This window comes from Mytilus trossulus, chromosome 9 (assembly GCF_036588685.1).
Source record: "Mytilus trossulus isolate FHL-02 chromosome 9, PNRI_Mtr1.1.1.hap1, whole genome shotgun sequence".
NCBI classification, from domain to species: Eukaryota; Metazoa; Mollusca; class Bivalvia; order Mytilida; family Mytilidae; genus Mytilus; species Mytilus trossulus.
In genome coordinates this window covers 41068655-41085016 of record NC_086381.1, presented here as the reverse complement: position 1 = coordinate 41085016, position 16362 = coordinate 41068655, and the positions used below count along the sequence as shown (strand labels likewise).

Genomic DNA, 16362 nt, shown 5'->3' with positions numbered 1-16362 from the left:
TAAAATTCTTTTCTATAGGACATGAAGTGATACAATTCTTTATTTTAATATTTGATTATATTGATGATTTTTTTTTGTGGTTCACCATACCAAAACAATTACTTCACCTTTTCTGCTTATATTTTTTGGAGAAAGAAGCCTACTTTAGTCTTCATTGAAAACCCATACAATGTCAATATAGAGGGGGGCAATATCTGGTAGGCTAGAATGGAACAACCAGCTTACTGATAGAGAGGCAGCATTTGATTAATTTGATGCGAACCACCTTTAGCTATTGGATTCTTGGCAATCATTCTTAACATTAGATGCATTTAGAATATATTATGCTTTATTTTAGGGTAGACCAGGATGGCACATTGAATGCTCAGTAATGGCTAGCAGTATTTTGGGAGAGTCCATGGAGATCCACACAGGAGGGTGTGATCTGAAGTTTCCCCATCATGATAATGAACTAGCTCAGGCAGAGGTATGTGTACAGGTCTATGTGAAAGTAAAATTACTACTGAAGTGTATAGAGTGATCCGTGTGACTATTGGTTCATCTCACAAAACTGTTTAAACCGATGCTTTACATTTGCGTGCATTACCATTACATTTGCACGCAAATATCATTACGTTTGCGCGCAGCTTTTGATTACAATTGTGCAAATTTTTTTGACAGGTAAACACAGTTTAAATACAATTTATTTACGTACTCATTCCATTAGTTTTAGTCCGCTGCTCATCAACGATGAAGTGGAAGTGGGATTTTGAGCAAGATAAGTCCGTTTTATTATGCACATGGACTAAATCTTAGAAATATGTATAGATAAGAATGTTAAAATGCCCAAACATAGCTTATAGTTTCAAAATTAATAATTGATTAAATATTTCATATTTATTATGAAAATAAAAAAAATATATGGTCAATTATAATTAAAGTAAGTTTTTATTTATAGTTTTACCTGAGTTTACCTCTAAATGAATGCGCGCAAATGTAATCAAAAGCTGTGTGCAAATGTAAAACATTTTAATCCCCAAATGCCAGCAAACGTAGTGCGCCCATTTAAACAAATCCTGCTCAACAGGTGGCTGAACCTCAATCAAACTTTCAGTGATTTTAAAGCATCTGATGGCATTGTGAACCCTGTTCTATTTTCTATAACGGTGAAATTTTATGATTTTTTTGTAAATGTTAACTTTGCCATATCTATATACATAATTGGAGAAAGAGGTATAAATTTGTGAGCTCTGCACAAATTTTCTATACATGTACATTGTAGCTCCATCGGTGAAGAATGTAGAAGAATCTTGATGTAATATAATCTTTATGAGGTTTATATACATTTCTGAAAAATAAAAAGGCATTATGTCCCATTTTAGTAGTGGAAAAATGAAGTGTGTGGGAGGGTTTTATAACTTTTGTAAATAATGTTGAAGGGTATATAGTGAAGTTCTTGTCACTGTCCATGTACTTGTTATATACTCATCATAAGCAGATACTTTAAACCAAATTATTCTCGCAATTACATTATTTCATGTTTATACCTTTTTAGCCCACTTCACAGCGATTTAATTTCAAGATTTTTTTATATTATTGTTGATCATTTCAATGAGATTGATGGTCTTGTTTAAGCTGGTACGTCGAAGTGAGAAAATCAATCGAATTGAGATGACCGATGATAATCTGTTTAATCGCTATTTTACATATGACAATGTTGTCAATTTCATGTCAGTTTCATTGACAAGCCATGTGCCCTCATAGTTATTAGGGATAATTCTTGAAATCACTCGACTCAGCTGAGAAAGGAAATTATCAGTCTGCAAGATCAAAGAAACATTTCGTAAAAATAGCGATAATCAAATATTATATGAAGTTAAATAGGAAAGGTCCAAGTATTAGGTATTCATAACAATTTATATATATTATTTTTCTTCTCATGAAAGTAATGAAAATAAATCACTGAGTTGGTTTACAGTAGATAAAATTGATGAACTACCCAGTTGTAAAAATCTCAGAACTTAAAGTTAATGAACCATGATGAAGGGATGGACATCTTCTCTCCATTGACATGCAAATGCTCAAACAACAGCATACTAAATAGCATTCACTTACAATAAGTGGTTCATCTTAAACTGATCTAATAACAAGCATACAATGCAAAAGTTTCAATGCCAATAGACTCTGAATGAGGGGGGGAAGGTAAAAAAAATCTCCAGAGGATTAGATGTGGCAATGCCAATTCAACTGTATACCATATACCATTAACCTACATCCCCCACAGCACGCTAATGTCTTACTATTTCAACACCCATGATACAAGAAAAACTTAATCTGTTTTATCTGTAAAGAATACTTGAAAAGATTTGAAAAGAGAAATGCACCCAATGAAATTTTAAAAAGATTGAAATGATAAAACTCTTACAGCCCTTTAAAGTGTTGTGGATGGGGAGGAGTATTGACATAACACAATGTAGTAGTTAACTCTTGTTTAACATTGTTTTGTAGGCTTACTTCCAAAATGACCAATGGGTGAAGTATTTCCTTCATTCAGGACACTTAACAATAGAAGGCTGCAAGATGTCAAAATCACTGAAAAACTTTATTTCTATAACTGAAGCTTTAAAACAGCACACGGCCAGACAGCTACGACTACTGTTTTTACTACATTCCTGGAATGATACATTAGATTATGGCTCTAACAGCATGGAAGGAGCATTGAAATATGAAAAACTTTTACAGGTAATTATTTATAGTATTTTCCTAGTTTTAAAGGTATTTGTGGCTTTTTCTGACACATTTTTTCTGACAACTGCATATTGATTGGAAGTTGAACTCAATGTTACAGCACAATGGACTTTCCCATTTCAACTGAACTTTTCATTTTCTAAGTTTCATTTTGACAAACAGTATCAATGCCGTACTTGTACAATTCTGAAGCAACCATAGCTTTTTATTTCACTAACTCTAACAGTGAGGTATGCATGATCAGATTTAAGGAAACCAGTATAAAGAGTTACTGTATATAGATTGATAAAGAGGTCGTACCCAGCATGAGTAGAATTTAATAAATATTATACTACAAAAGTGAATGGAAGGTAAATGTTTTTTTTTTTTGGTAAAACATTTTTGCAATTTTACTTTAATATAATTTGGTGATAGTTCAATATTCACCCTCTTTAGAGCAAATTTGAAAAAAAAAAGTAAACATTTTTATCTCATTATGAATTGGCCTTTATTTCTTATAAAAAAGAAGATGTGGTATGATTACCAATGAGACAACTATCCACAAAAGACCAAAATGACACAATTATTAACAACTGTAGGACTCCCCTTTACAACTTTTGTTGAAATTATGACTGCATTTGTTTGCATGTGTCTTATGTCAGGAACCAGTAGTTTAGTGATTGTCATTGATGTGGTTCCTAAGTTTTTCTCTGATATACTATTAAATAGATAAGAACGTTTTTTTCCTGCTTAAATGGTATTACACTAGTCATTTTTTGTGGCCCTTTAAGGCTTGCTGTAAATGTGAGCCAAGGCTCTGTGTTGAAGGCCATACTTTGACTTATAATGTTTTATTTTATAACAAATTGTGACTGAGATGGATAGTTGTCTCATTGGCACTCATACCACATCTTCTTATTTCGATTATAGATGGAATACTAACATCCTGGTGTTTTAACAGTCAAATGATCAATGAAAGTATTGATTCCTTAGGGAGAACTTGAGTCTTGACCTTTTTGTAAACCTTCATAGTGGTGGTTTTGGACGGAAAAGGACTTACGGTTGCGGGTGCCTATAATTGCTTGCATCCACTTCTTTTAAACTTTGATGGATGGTTGTCTTATTGGAAATCATACCACATTTGCTTATTTTTATTTTGAATAACATAATTTTGTTTTGAATGACAGTAAATATCCACTACAATTTATTACAATTTTGTAATGAAACGTTTATTCAATTCAATTTTACATCAAGTTAGTAAGGTTCATTAGTTTACATGTACATGTCAATGTATATGACATGATTTTGATGATTATGACAATGATGATGATTATGACAATGATGATGACACGATTTTGATGATTATGACAATGATAATGACAATGTGATGATGATGATTATGAGATCACGATGATGACGCTGGTGACAATGATGATGAATATGATTATGACAATGTAATAATTATGATGATGATGATTATGAAATCCTGACAATGTATATGATAATGACAATGAATATGAATATGAATGGTAATGATTAATGGATATGCCAAATAAATGGTGATGACAGTGATCTTATAAATATATGGCACATGAATTGTGATAAGAATGATCTGTCTAATGAATGGCAATGAGGATTTATATGATCCTTGTTAAATGAATAGTGGTGAAAATGATCAATGGCAGATGAATTGTGATGAAATGTTCATTGTCAAAATAAGTGATCCGTGTTGAATGAATGATAAAGATGCTGATCCTTCACAAATTATGAATGATGATATAAAAGATCTGTCTTGGATGAATGATTTTGACTATAGTCACTGGTAGCTTGTGTCAGAAGACGAGGATGTCAAATGAATTTAAGTCATTGTTTTATTTTCCTCCTGTTTGTGACTGGAACACATCTATGGAGTCCCCATCTTCCATATCTAATTCTGTTGGTGTATCTGTTTCATTGATTGGATTTCCATCAAACCTGAATCGTACCATGGATGATGTTAACCCAGCTCTGTCGCAGTAGGCATTCATAAGTTTACGTAAGGGTGTTTTACGTTTGATTTTAAAGTGAACTGTGTTCCCATCTTGACCTGTTACCTTGATGTTTATATGTTCTATACCTGCACCTTCTGTTTTGACATCTTCTTGTGGCTGTTGTGTATCTGTTTCTTCAGGCATTGTGGATGAACGTATGATCTTATCAAAGACTAGAGGTCTGAAAAAAAAAATAGAAAATAAATTAGTTTTTTTCAATGTCCCCAACTTGTTATAAGGTTTAAGATTTTCTAAATTTAAAACTTCAAAAAAGTTTCACTTCTTGAAAACAAACAAAGCAGTATCCTGTATCAAATTATGTTCAAGATGATTATATATTCAAATGGATTGACTTTTTTTAATCAGTTTAAGTCATTTTTGGACTTAGCTTTGTTTGAACTCAATTATTGCTATTGGATATTAATCATTTAAAAAACATTTAAGAGATGAATACATCCTAAAATGGTACAGCCAAGTTAATAATGCTTGATGTGACTTTTATGGTCTTTTAAAAAACCAATATAAAAAAGAAGATTCGGTATGATTGCCAATGAGACACTATCCATAAAAGACAAAAATGACACAGACATTAACAACTATAGGTCACTGTACAGCCTTCAACAATGAGCAAAACCCATACCGCATAGTGAGCTATAAAAGGCCTCGATAAGACAATGTAAAACAATTCAAACGAGAAAACAAACAGCCTTATTTATATAAAAAAAATAAACGAAAAACAAATATGTAACACATAAACAAACGATGTTTGGTTTAGAAAAGTAGTTTATACAATATCACCCATAAAACATGAATATATTTTGAATAAAGTTGCTTAAAGTAAAAATTCCAGTCAAAATATCAGATATCAACTTATTCAAGTTATTCCAGAGAACTATGTAAGATATCTCAGCAAAAATTAAATGATTTGTATACAAATGTTGTAAAAAGGTGCTTTGTATGCAATATCATAAGGCTTTGTTGGTTTTTTCGTGACCTCACAATAGGAAATTCACAGCAAGAAAAACTTATTTCAATACATTTCAGAATTGAATTCTGAAGAACTAAGATCAATTCATCAAATAAAAAAAAATCAACAAATCAGGGAAGGAAAAATTGTTTAAGAATTAAAGAAATTATTATACATAGAGCAAGGATATGCATAAAGTAGCAATAGTGTTCCATCTTGGTAATTATACGTTATAACCATACATGACTGTACATGTGGCATGACACCAATTTTTTTTTACACTCATATTTTGACATTTGCTTGTAACTTGTATGTTGAAATTGGAAATAATTTTATAAATAATAAATATAGTTTCAAAAACTAATTTAAAAAATATAACATTATGCTTAACAAATAAATAAAATTGATTATTACCTCTCAAAAGCTTGTCTGTTATTTTATAAAAAGTGGATGATCTGGTTCAGCCTTCTTGTAATGACAACTTTGTAGTGTAGAATATTAAACCAACTTTACCCTAGGTGATATAAAGATAATGATGAGTGATTTAACTCACAGAATTATTTATAGAATTATCCAATCAAATCTGCTCATCTTGACAGACAGGTTTATAACAATACTCACTGTTAGTGTCATCAGAATTACTCCTGCCAGGCATTTCATTGTCAAGTTAATTATCACAGGAAATATAATTGTTAAATTGTCAATTAACTAATTGTGATGACTCCATCCAAAGGGTATTACATACAAAGAAATTGTAAAACATCAATTATTATTTAAATAATTGTCTTATCTTGAATTTACTAAGCTATTTAAAAAATAGGCGTTACCTGTTCTTTCCTTAAAAAAAATGAAAATCCTCCTTCAAACAAATAAAAATAATTTCAGTTAAAAAAAAAACATATTTATCAAAGCCTAAAAAAGTTTATCCAGCAGTAATTTTAAACTATAGTAACTTAAAATTCTTTTTTTTTTTTGGAAAAGATAGGACTACATGTAAAATTCTTTCTCATTTGAATAATTTCTATTTTTTCAATATTTGTCAATTGGCTACATGTTAAAAACCTTAGCCATAACTTTTTTTTTTTTTTGATAAAAAACAGTTTCGGGGGGGGGGGGGTTAAAAACCTTAGTCAAACTTATAAAAAAAAGTTTTGTGGGGGGAATGGAGGACATAGTTTTTTTTGTCTTTCTGAATGAAGCATGATACACAGATTTTACATACTTATTGTGACATCACAGGCATATAATTTGTCCTTTGCAGGGTTTTGAGAATCACTTTTCTACTGTTGAATACTGTAAATTCAGAAATTGTGTGCATTTGTTATTGCGATTTTGTCATTTTACACTTGAATGCGATTTTAATTTTTACGATTTTGAGAAAAGTCATGCTTAATTCAGTTAAAATATTACAAAACGCGAGCTTTAATTATTGCGTTTACAACTCAGTCGCATTATTCCCAATAATAAAAACCTCGCAATAATTTCTGAATTTACAGTAGTTATAGTACTTGAAATTTTGAAACCAGCAAACAGAATGAATGGTTTTGTAGTTAAAAAAAAATCATCTTTATTGGTCATATGTCTTACAATATCTACACATCACTAACAAGTGAAGTAACTTCTTTTCAAATAAAAGTAATGCTACCTGGATTTGCATTTAGCTATTTCAGTGAATAGAACTGTATAATCCATCTTTTTACAAACTCTTTCCTTTTTTAATGACATTTTTTTTTTTAATTTCTAATTTGATTTTAGGAGTTTTTCCTGACGATCCAGAGTATATTAAGAAACACTGCCTCTACAGGTGTAGCAGCTTTCCATAAATGGAACCCAGAAGAAGTCACTCTCAATGCAAGGTACAGATACAGGAAATCTTTCTTATTTATATACATAAGAATTGAAACAAAGGCTGAAGAAAATTAAATGCCATATTTGTTCTCTGTTTATGTATATGCTCTGTCAAACATTTAATCACAATCTATATCCAGAGCTCAAAGTTAAAAGTAAATACAGCATTATGATCATATTGTATGTAGTTTTGAAATTTACTGTGGTCCAGTCAATCTAGCATAAATTTGACCCTAACCTTGAAGTAATTGCAACAGAAGATTTTTAAGTTTTCATCTTTAGCAGTATATACCCCAAATATACACAGAAAAAAGTCCCATAAATCTAACTTAAGGAAAACTGAAAAAAAATCATGATTTTAAAATTCCTATGGCGATTTGCATTGATATGGGAGATAACTCTGCAAAAAAAGCAGAAATATCAATAAAAATTGATACAAAACTATAACTTTACCGATTCTATTCACCAGAATGTATTGTTTCTTGATTTTTTAGCAGTCTTTCAAGTATTTCAAGTATATCAAACATCTCTAACGGTGTTTTCATATCTTTTATCAAGCTACAACCTAGATTTCATAATTCATTAGTTTACCATTTATTAGATTTTTCAGCATGTCAAGGTAAAGAATCTCAAATTGAATAAAACTAATTAATCATATATTCTTCTTTTTGGCGTTTAAAGTTTCTTTAAACAAGGTAAATGCTGAACACATATAATTTACAGATATTAACAACACCAAATATTCACATTATTTTTTCAAAATGGTCACAAAGTCATAAATTTGCAATTTCGTTAATGAAAAATGTGCAAAAAAAATAAAAAATACCCATAACACTTCGTTTTTGTACATTTCATTAGCAGAAGATTCTAAACTATAGTCAAATACACACTTATAACCCTATCAAAGTATCATACTTTACATAAATTTAAAGAAAATCAACCAAAAACTGACACAAAAAAAGACTAATTTTTGCAGAGTTATCTCCCTTTCCAATGTAAATTCCCTTAAGAAATGAAAAATGTAAAATTTGAGTCAGATTTTATGGGACGTTTTTCTATGTATATTTAGGGCTTAATACTATAGATTATAACTTTAACATTTTCTGTTGCAATTAGTTTGAGATTCAAACTTAGTTTTGACTGGAATATTGAATTGCCATGTTTGATTTATTTCAGATTGATGGACACAAGAACTAATGTCCATGCTGCTCTTTGTGGTAAGTCTGATTCAAACTAATTGTAAAAGCTTAACAAATAGTGTAAACCCATGGGCATATAACCATACCTGCCAACTATCACTATTTGCGGGGTATTAACCCATGGAGGCTCCCATATGGAACTTTCGAAAGAGCAATTTTGTTCACATTTTTAAACAAAACAATCAATTTTACAATGTCAATAGGCGTGTATGAGTGTGAAAAAGCCAAAACACAATATTAAAATGTATTTGAAGGCCCCCTTATGGTTTTGTGGGACTATAAGAGCCATCTTGCACGTAAAACCCCCATTGGCATTTTGAAAAGTTGGTAGGTATGTATAACTACTGGTCATGTTTATTATTGAAATACAATAGGAAACAACTTCTTCCAGTTGCAGGTCCGGTTGAAGTAAAAAATAAATGAAATTTCACATATTTTTGGTCCAATTGATCTTTTTTAAACTGTTGTACCCCGATCAGTTTCACTCCGACCTAAGAACTGTAAGGATGCAGACCACATAAAGGTTCATTTATCAGCAACCATGGGTCTTCCAGGTCTAGAAATAAGAATAAAAATGATGCTTTTTGCATCTGATGACCATTTTTTGGCTAGCTTTATTCCATGTGTAATAAGTTTTTAGGGTGATATGGTTTTTTGTCGAGCCTGCAACTTTTGTTGCAGAAAGCTCGACATAGGGATAGTGATCCGGCAGCTACGGCAGCGGCGGTGTTAGCTCACTTCTTAAAAGCTTTATGTTTTAGAAGGTGGAAGACCTGGATGCTACTTTCTTTGTATATAGATGCCTCATGTTTCGAAGTTTCTGTCAGTCACATGTCCAATATCCTTGACCTCATTTTCATGGTTCAATGACCACTTGAAAAAAAAGTTAAGATTTTTTGTAATGTTGAATTCTCTCTTATTATAAGTAAAAGGATTACTATATTTGGTATGTGCGTATCTTGCAAGGTCCTTATGCCCGTCAGACAGTTTTCACTTGACCTCGACCTCATTTCATGGCTCAGTGAACAAGGTTAAGTTTTGGTGGTCAAGTCCATATCTCAGATACTATAAGCAGTAGGGCTAGTATATTCAGTGTATTGAAGGACTGCAAGGAGTACATGTCCAACTGGCAGGTGTCATCTGACCTTGACCTCATTTTCATGGTTCAGTGGTTATAGTTAACTTTTTGTGTTTTGGTCTGTTTTTCTCATACTTTATGCAATAGGTCTACTATATTTGTTGTATGGAATGATTGGAAGGTGAACATGTCTAGCAGACAGATGTTATCTGACCTTGACCTCAATTTCATGGTTCAGTGGTCAAAGTTAAGTTTTTCAGTTTTGGTCTTTTTATCTGATACTATACGCCATAGGTCAACTATATTAAGTGTAATGTTTTATGATCTATATATTAGTCGCACAGGTTTTATTTGACCTTGACCTCATTTTCACGGTTCATTGCTTAGTGTTAAGTTTTTGTGTTTTGGTCTATTTTTCTTTAACTATAAGTATTAGGTCAACTATATTTGTTTTATGGAAGCATTGTTAGCTGTACATGTCAGCCTGGCATGGTTCATCTGACCTTGACCTCATTTTCATGGTTCATTGGTCTTTGTTTAGTTATCTTTGTTAATGTAACGTTGATGTGACAGTTGTAATAATGCTTTATATATACTTAGGACTATCAACATAACATCAATGATTAGTAAAGAAGGCGAGACATTTCAGTGTGTGCACTCTTGTGATAGTTTACTTTTATTATTAGGTCTTTCCACTTTTCTGTGGAAAGACCTATTGTTTTTCTTCTGATTATTTTTTTTTTTTCTTCCGCCTAATTTTTTTCTTGCGATAAACATTTGTTTCGCAATATGTCGCTTAGATATTTTGTATATGATATCGAACAGTTTATGTGCTTTTGAAATTTACCCTGCGTAAACGAATACTTTTCTTTGTAGGAGTTATCTCCCCAAATACTGTTTTCCTTGTTATCGCATCTCCTTCGCAACCGTAAAAGATTATGACAAATTTATTTTACAAAATTGCTCGTTAAATCCTTCGCATGATTTGTTCTATTTTGACCGAAGCGATTTGGTGATATAACTCATTAACTAAATATAATTAAGACCTATGGTCTTTTGATTTGAGGTCCTTGGTTTATGACCTTGAAATTGATCTCAAGGTCATAGCTTAATTTGACGTTCTAGATTTTGACCTTTGCTTTTATTCTATATGTATACATGATAAAGATATACAACTTTTAGAAAAAGGTATCAAACCATTTAACCTTGAAAAAACCCAACCGGAAGTGACTTTTTGTAAACCGGAAGTAGCTATTTTTTTGTTCTTTATTAATATAAAAGTATATAGAACCAGATATTTTTGGAATCAGTGTCAAGTAAATATTCAAATATAATCGGAAGTAACATTTTTCAAACCGGAAGTAACAAATTATCTCCCTTATTTAAAAAAAATGTATGGAAACAATATATTTTTGGAATCAGCTTACTAGGAGCTATCATTTGACGATTGAAATGACATTTTAAACTTAGTTTCACAACTTTTCATATCAAAATACATTGTTTTGATGGAAAGACCTTCAATTGTTCTCTGAACAATTGGTTTTTAATTGTATTGGTTTCTGTTTTATGATCACAAAAAAACATTCAAATTAAAATCACACTTATGCAAAATTGATTCAAAGTTGCATTGGTATCAAAAGACACTTTTGCTGACTTGACAGTTTTGTTTATTTACAGATAATGTTGACACAAAGACAGCATTAGATGAAGTTAGAGAGCTGATAAAGGCCAGCAATATATACATCAACAAACACAAGACTGACAAAACTCTACCCAACAGAATGTTACTGCAAAATATAGCTTCATATATTACTAATCTACTCAAAGTAAGGCATTACTTCAAAATATTATTAATTTGTATATTTTGACTAATTTGTTTCTTTCAGGAATAGTCACATGTTAATATATTCTCAGAGCAGATGGAAAAATGATATTGCATAGTTATTTTTTTATGAACGCCAAAATATTTTGCGGCCGTATATTGGTATGACGCTGGCGTTGTAGTCATCGTTTTAGTCTGAAGACACATTGGTTTTCGCACAATAACTTAAGTTTAAGTGAATGGATCTCTATGAAATTTTACCATAAGGTTCAATACCACAAAAGGACGGTTGGGATTGATTTAGGGGGTCATGGAACCAGCAGTTAAGAAATAAGCATTTTTAGCTCACCTGGCCCGAAGGGCCAAGTGAGCTTTTCTCATCACTTGGCGTCCGGCGTCCGGCGTCGTCCGTCGTCGTTAACTTTTACAAAAATCTTCTCCTCTGAAACTACTGAGCCAAATCAAACCAAACTTGGCCACAATCATCATTGGGGTATCTAGTTTAAAAAATGTGTGGTGTGACCCGGTCAACCAACCAAGATGGCCGCCACCGCTAAAAATAGAACATAGGGGTAAAATGCAGTTTTTGGCTTATAACTCAAAAACCAAAGCATTTAGAGCAAATCTGACAGGGGTACAAATGTTTATCAGGTCAAGATCTATCTGCCCAGAAATTTTCAGATGAATCGGTCAATCGGTTGTTGGGTTGCTGCCCCTGAATTGGTAATTTTGAAGAAATTTTGCTGTTTTTGGTTATTATCTTGAATATTATTATAGTTAGAGATAAACTGTAAACAGCAATAATGTTCAGCAAAGTAAGATGTACAAATAAGTCAACATGACCAAAATGGTCAGTTGACCCGTTTAGGAGTTATTGCCCTTTATAGTCAATTTTTAACCATTTTTCGTTAATTAAAGTAATCTTTTACAAAAATCTTCTCCTCTGAAACTACTTGGCCAACTTTATCCAAACTTGGCCACAATCATCTTTGGGGTATCTAGTTTAAAAAATGTGTGGCGTGACCTGGTCAACCAACCAAGATGGCCGCCACGGCTAAAAATAGAACAAAGGGGTAAAATGCAGTTTTTGGCTTATAACTCAAAAACCAAAGCATTTTGAGGAAATCTGACATGGGGTAAAAATGTTTATCAGGTCAAGATCTATCTGCCCTGAAATTTTCAGATGAATCGGTCAATCGGTTGTTGGGTTGCTGCCCCTGAATTGGTAATTTTGAGGAAATTTTGCTGTTTTTGGTTATTATCTTGAATATTATTATAGATAGAGATAAATTAAAAACAGCAATAATGTTCAGCAAAGTAAGATCTACAAATAAGTCAACATGACCAAAATGGTCATTTGACCCGTTTAGGAGTTATTGCCCTTTATAGTCAATTTTTAACCATTTTTCGTTAATTAAAGTAATCTTTTACAAAAATCTTCTCCTCTGAAACTAATAGGCAAAATTAATCCAAACTTGGCCACAATCATCTTTGGGGTATCTTGTTTAAAAAATGTGTGGCTTGACCTGGTCAACCAACCAAGATGGCCGCCACGGCTAAAAATAGAACAAAGGGGTAAAATGCAGTTTTTGGCTTATAACTCAAAAACCAAAGCATTTTGAGGAAATCTGACATGGGGGTAAAAATGTTTATCAGGTCAATTCCTATCTGCCCTGAAATTTTCAGATGAATCGGTCAATCGGTTGTTGGGTTGCTGCCCCTGAATTGGTAATTTTGAGGAAATTTTGCTGTTTTTATACGACCGCAAATTTTGAAAAAATTTTCGTCGTATATTGCTATCACGTTGGCGTCGTCGTCGTCGTCGTCGTTGTCGTCGTCCGAATACTTTTAGTTTTCGCACTCTAACTTTAGTAAAAGTGAATAGAAATCTATGAAATTTTAACACAAGGTTTATGACCATAAAAGGAAGGCTGGTATTGATTTTGGTAGTTTTGGTCCCAACATTTTAGGAATTAGGGGCCAAAAAGGGCCCAAATAAGCATTTTCTTTGTTTTCGCACTATAACTTTAGTTTAATGAAATTTTGACACAAGGTTTATGACCACAAAAGAAAGGTTGGGATTGATTTTGGGAGTTTTGGTTTCAACAGTTTAGGAATTAGGGGCCAAAAAAGGGCCCAAATAAGCATTATTCTTAGTTTTCGCACAATAACTTTAGTTAAAGTAAATAGAAATCAATGAAATTTAAACACAATGTTTATGACCACAAAAGGAAGGTTGGCATTGATTTTGGGAGTTTCGGTCCCAACAGTTTAGGAATTAGGGGCCAAAAAGGGACCCAAATAAGCATTTTTCTTGGTTTTCGCACCATAGCGTTAGTATAAGTAAATAGAAATCTATGAAATTTAAACACAAGGTTTATGACTATAAAAGGAAGTTTGGTATTGATTTTGGGAGTTTTGGTCCCAACAGTTAAGGAAAAAGGGGCCCAAAGGGTCCAAAATTAAACTTTGTTTGAATTCATCAAAATTGAATAATTGGGGTTCTTTAATATGCCGAATCTAACTGTGTATGTAGATTCTTAATTTTTGGTCCCGTTTTCAAATTGGTCTAAATTAAAGTGCAAGGGGTCCAAAATTAAACTAAGTTTTATTTTAACAAAAATTAAATTCTTGGGCCTCTTTGATATGCTGAATATAAACATGTACTTAGATTTTTGATTATGGGCCCAGTTTTCAAGTTGGTCCAAATCAGGATCTAAAATTATTAAATTAAGTATTGTGCAATAGCAAGTCTTTTCAATTGCACAGTATTGTGCAATGGCAAGAATTATCTAATTACACAATATTGTGAAATAGCAAATTTTTTTTTAATTAAGAGTTATCTTTCTTTGTCCAGTATAGTAAGCAAGAAATATCTGCAAGAATTTTTTTTTAATTGGAGTTATCTTTCTTTGTCCAGAATCAACTTAAATCTTTGTTATATACAATATACAATGTATATTCACTTTTTACTACCAACTGATGAATTTAAATAATCTTTACCATTCAGTGATTACAAGCAGTTTTTTTACATCTTAATATTTTATGATGTATTTAAATGAGTAGTAATTGTTGCAAACTCCATTAGAATATTTTAATTGAAATTAGTTTTGGAATAAGGGAAAGGGGGATGTGATTAAAAAATTGGGTTCAATTTTTCTCATTTGAAATTTCATAAATAAAAAGAAAATTTCTTCAAACATTTTTTTGAGAGGATTAATATTCAACAGCATAGTGATTTGCTCTAAGAGAAAACAAAAATTTTAAGTTCATTTGAATATATTCATTGTGTCAGAAACCTATGCTGTGTCAACTATTTAATCACAATCCAAATTTAGAGCGGAATCCAGCTTGAATGTTGTGTCCATACTTGCCCCAACCGTTCAGGGTTCAACCTCTGCGGTCGTATAAAGCTACGCCCTGCGGAGCATCTGGTTGGTTATTATCTTGAATATTATTATAGATAGAGATAAATTAAAAACAGCAATAATGTTCAGCAAAGTAAGATCTACAAATAAGTCAACATGACCAAAATGGTCAGTTGACCCGTTTAGGAGTTATTGCCCTTTATAATCAATTTTTAACCATTTTTCGTTAATTAAAGTAATCTTTTACAAAAATCTTCTCCTCTGAAACTACTTGGCCAACTTTATCCAAACTTGGCCAAAATCATCTTTGGGGTATCTAGTTTAAAAAATGTGTGGCGTGACCTGGTCAACCAACCAAGATGGCCGCCACGGCTAAAAATAGAACAAAGGGGTAAAATGCAGTTTTTGGCTTATAACTCAAAAACCAAAGCATTTTGAGGAAATCTGACATGGGGTAAAAATGTTTATCAGGTCAAGATCTATCTGCCCTGAAATTTTCAGATGAATCGGTCAATCGGTTGTTGGGTTGCTGCCCCTGAATTGGTAATTTTGAGGAAATTTTGCTGTTTTTGGTTATTATCTTGAATATTATTATAGATAGAGATAAATTAAAAACAGCAATAATGTTCAGCAAAGTAAGATCTACAAATAAGTCAACATGACCAAAATGGTCAGTTGACCCGTTTAGGAGTTATTGCCCTTTATAGTCAATTTTTAACCATTTTTCGTTAATTAAAGTAATCTTTTACAAAAATCTTCTCCTCTGAAACTAATAGGCAAAATTAATCCAAACTTGGCCACAATCATCTTTGGGGTATCTAGTTTAAAAAATGTGTGGCTTGACCTGGTCAACCAACAAAGATGGCCGCCACGGCTAAAAATAGAACAAAGGGGTAAAATGCAGTTTTTGGCTTATAACTCAAAAACCAAAGCATTTTGAGGAAATCTGACATGGGGGTAAAAATGTTTATCAGGTCAAGATCTATCTGCCCTGAAATTTTCAGATGAATCGGTCAATCGGTTGTTGGGTTGCTGCCCCTGAATTGGTAATTTTGAGGAAATTTTGCTGTTTTTGGTTATTATCTTGAATATTATTATAGATAGAGATAAATTAAAAACAGCAATAATGTTCAGCAAAGTAAGATCTACAAATAAGTCAACATGACCAAAATGGTCAGTTGACCCGTTTAGGAGTTATTGCCCTTTATAGTCAATTTTTAACCATTTTTCGTAAATTAAAGTAATCTTTTACAAAAATCTTCTCCTCTGAAACTACTTGGCCAAATTAATCCAAACTTGGCCACAATCATCTTTGGGGTATATAGTTTAAAAATGTGTGGCTTG

General features: G+C 32.1%; 2 protein-coding genes across 3 annotated transcripts in view; one reads left to right on the top strand and one right to left on the bottom strand.

The window, feature by feature from the left end:
• LOC134682928 (cysteine--tRNA ligase, cytoplasmic-like) overlaps nt 1-16362 on the top strand; it is a 196763-nt gene that overhangs the window by 171380 nt on the left and 9021 nt on the right. For both annotated transcript variants that reach the window (XM_063541861.1, XM_063541860.1), the window contains exons 12-16: nt 338-466; nt 2488-2721; nt 7459-7559; nt 8728-8768; nt 11506-11654. In XM_063541861.1, the coding sequence (XP_063397931.1) occupies nt 338-466; nt 2488-2721; nt 7459-7559; nt 8728-8768; nt 11506-11654 (654 nt within the window). The remainder of the gene's footprint in view (nt 1-337; nt 467-2487; nt 2722-7458; nt 7560-8727; nt 8769-11505; nt 11655-16362) is intronic.
• Nucleotides 3894-6286, bottom strand: LOC134682930 (small ubiquitin-related modifier 3-like). Its single transcript, XM_063541864.1, has 2 exons — nt 6118-6286; nt 3894-4917 (listed from the first exon to the last, which is right to left on the bottom strand). Exon 2 carries the CDS (start codon nt 4878-4880, stop codon nt 4578-4580), a length of 303 nt encoding a protein of 100 aa, XP_063397934.1. The 5' UTR covers nt 4881-4917; nt 6118-6286; the 3' UTR covers nt 3894-4577.